This window comes from Fukomys damarensis, unplaced genomic scaffold (genome assembly GCF_012274545.1).
Source record: "Fukomys damarensis isolate Sample0158 unplaced genomic scaffold, DMR_v1.0_HiC HiC_scaffold_37, whole genome shotgun sequence".
NCBI lineage: Eukaryota > Metazoa > Chordata > Mammalia > Rodentia > Bathyergidae > Fukomys > Fukomys damarensis.
This window is the reverse complement of record NW_022900949.1, coordinates 11,217,865-11,220,641: the sequence shown is the minus strand read 5'-3', so window position 1 is coordinate 11,220,641 and position 2,777 is coordinate 11,217,865. Positions and strand designations below refer to the sequence as shown.

General features: G+C 59.8%; 1 protein-coding gene across 1 annotated transcript in view; it reads right to left on the bottom strand.

Annotated features, from left to right (window-relative positions):
* The window catches only part of Odf3l2 (outer dense fiber of sperm tails 3 like 2), a gene marked incomplete at its 5' end in the record, with an annotated part of 3,948 nt that extends 1,562 nt beyond the window's left edge, over positions 1 to 2,386 (bottom strand). Inside the window, 2 exons of the mRNA XM_033759634.1 lie at positions 579 to 692; positions 2,263 to 2,386. Of these exons, the coding sequence (XP_033615525.1) occupies positions 579 to 692; positions 2,263 to 2,386 (238 nt within the window). The remainder of the gene's footprint in view (positions 1 to 578; positions 693 to 2,262) is intronic.
* Positions 2,387 to 2,777: the final 391 nt, after the last annotated feature.

Sequence of the window (2,777 nt, the reverse complement as noted above, 5' to 3'; positions counted from 1 at the left end):
GAGGGCCGGGCAGTGCACGGATGGATGGAGGGATGGACGAGTGGACAATGGATGGGTGGATGGATGGGGAGACCATGCGCAGATGGAATGAAGTGGATGGATTTGTGGGCATGTGAGAGGGCCTGGTGACAACAGGAGTACACCGGCTGGTTGAAGGACGGGTATCTGGACGGGTGCATGGAACCACGGGTACGTCAGTGAAAGCGCTGGATGACTGACAGCAGGTCAGTGGGCAGAAGACGAGATGGGAATCAGCTGGGAGGCTGAAAGGGTGAGCAGGAGGAAGACGGAGTCACGTGACCGAGGGGAGGCGTGGGCCCCGAGGTCGCTCTCCTGGAACCCTGCACACCTGTGTCCCGGCACCTGGAACGAGCTGGCTGCCCTCGTGGCACTGCTGCACGCGGGTCCCTGTGGCCCTGGCCCTTCCGCACCCTGCACCCAGCACCTGGGTCCTGTTAGGGCCCCGTGGTCCCTCCTCTGAGTCCCTTGGACTGCATCCCAGAGACATCTGTGGTCTGCCACCGCAGAGGGAGGAGGTCAGAGGGAGTCCGCATGTGTCACCTCTGGCCGGTACTCACCCCGAGACTTGCCCCGGCCCTGCATGGAGTAGGCAGGGCTGCCGCTGCGGCCAAAGCGGGTGACCTTCGGGTCCAGGAAGTAGATGGGCCCTGGACTGGCGTCCTGAGGAGATGCTGGAGAGGGTCCGGAGTCTGAGGCCCCCGGGGAGGACGGGCAGCCTGACACCCCAAGGAATGCGTCTCCGGCGGACTGCTGAGGCTGTACTGTCACCCAAGCTCCAGTCTCCCTCATCCCACCCTAAGTCCCCGATGGGGACACAACTCCTGCACCAGCCACAGGGGTCTGGTTCTGCCCCCTCCCCCCAGCCCAGGGCACAGCTCACAACGCCCAGGGTCAGGCCTGCAGGGGCCACACATGAGCAGCCATTGCTTCTCTCCCAGTGCCTCAGCGACCCCAGGGGAGAATCTGCTATGATCCCTTTCTCAGAAATGGAGCCAGGTGTGGTGGTGCTCACCTACAAGCCCAGCACGCAGAAGGCTGAGGCAGGAGGATGGCCAGGAGTTCAAGTTCAAGGCTGGCATGGGCTACCTAGTGAGGCCCTGCCCCCACCACCACCAAAAAAAAAAGTGGAACCTCCAGTGCAGGAAGTCACCAGCAAGGACATGGCAAGTAGACTCAGCGCTTGGTCTCTCCCCTGCGCTCTCACATGTCACAGCCTGTTCTACTCCCCCCCCCTCAGCTCTGTGACAAATGAATGTATCCCAACCCATTACAACATGCCCCACCTATGCTATAGGCTGTTTGTAGAGTTCCGTTCTCCTGAGGCCTCCACCAAACTCCTCTTCATCCCACAAAGCCCAGATCCCAGGCTACCGCTCAGATCACCTCTCAGTGTACCCTGGGCCTCCAGCAAATGATTTCCAGTCCCCCTCAGCCAGCGTCCCCAGGAAGTATCCGTCTTAACACACCCACCACAGAGCAAGGAGTCTTCACACTATGCTCACAAGAACCGTGCAAGTGGCAGGGCCCAGTGAGGAAAGTGAGGCTCAGCCCACTTTTACTGGGCACTCACCAGACACCAGAAACCATGGTAGCTATCCTCTTCCCCTTTGGTACTGAAGATGAACTCAGGGCCTCAGGCCAGCCAGGCAGGGCCCTACCCCTGAGCCACAGCCTCAGCACTGATGTTAACATTTTTTCTTTTTTCTTTTTGAGACAGGGTTTCACTATGTAGCCCAGGCAGGCATTGAACTCGTGGCAACCCTTCTGCCTCAGTCTCCTGAGTGCTGGAATGACAGGGGACCACCACGCCCTGTAAATTTGGACACAGAGCAATCAAGCAGTTCGCCTAAAATCAAACAACAGAATTGCAAAACCAACAAGCCAAACAAAAATAGGTTTTAAACCGGGCATGGTGGCGCACGCCTGTAATCCCAGAAGTAGGGAGGCTGAGGCAGGAGGATCGCTGTGAGTTCGAGACCAGCCTGGGCTACATAGTGAGTTCCAGGTCAGTCTCAACTACATAGTAAGACCCTGTCTCAAAAAAACAAACAAAAAAATAGGTCTTAAACATAATCCGCCACATCTTCTCCTTCCTTTCTCTTTATCACTAAGAAAACAGGACCAGACAGGGACAGCAGCTTGCCTGAAGTCACACAGCCGGGGCAGGTGGGCAGATCATCCCCCAGCCCTGCCTGCTTCCTGCCTCAACCAGGCATATGTGCTCCCTCCGTCACCCCTCACCTTCACTGGGCCTCCGGGTGAGTGAGTAGGCGGGGCCGGTCACCCTGGTGCAGTCATGGTGGACGAAGCCCACGGTGGATGGCAGGATGTACAAGCCCGGCCCGGAGCCTGCAACCCAGAACCCAGGTCACCTCCGGGCCAGGGGAGGAGCTGAACCTGGGCTCCCACCCACTGCCATGGCAGTGGGGGGTGCAGGAGCTCTGACAGCTGGGGACAGCGGGACACCCATTGTGAGCCAGGAGCCAGTCACAGAGAGGGAGGGGGCTGGGAGCACTGCCCCCCTGCAGGGGGGTCACGGAGAAGCGCAGACCAAGCGCAGAGGCAAGGCTGACGGGAAAGCTGAGGCCAGTTCAAAGCAACTGGGGAAACTGAGGCCTGGGAACAGGCTGAGGACCTGAGCTGGAGTGAGAGCCCAGCTGGGTCGCACGGCTGGGGAGACAGGCCAGGGGCCCCTGACCTCGGGGCCCGCCCCTGCGCCCCTCTGTGTCCCTGCAGCCCCTCCCCCTCGCCTGCAC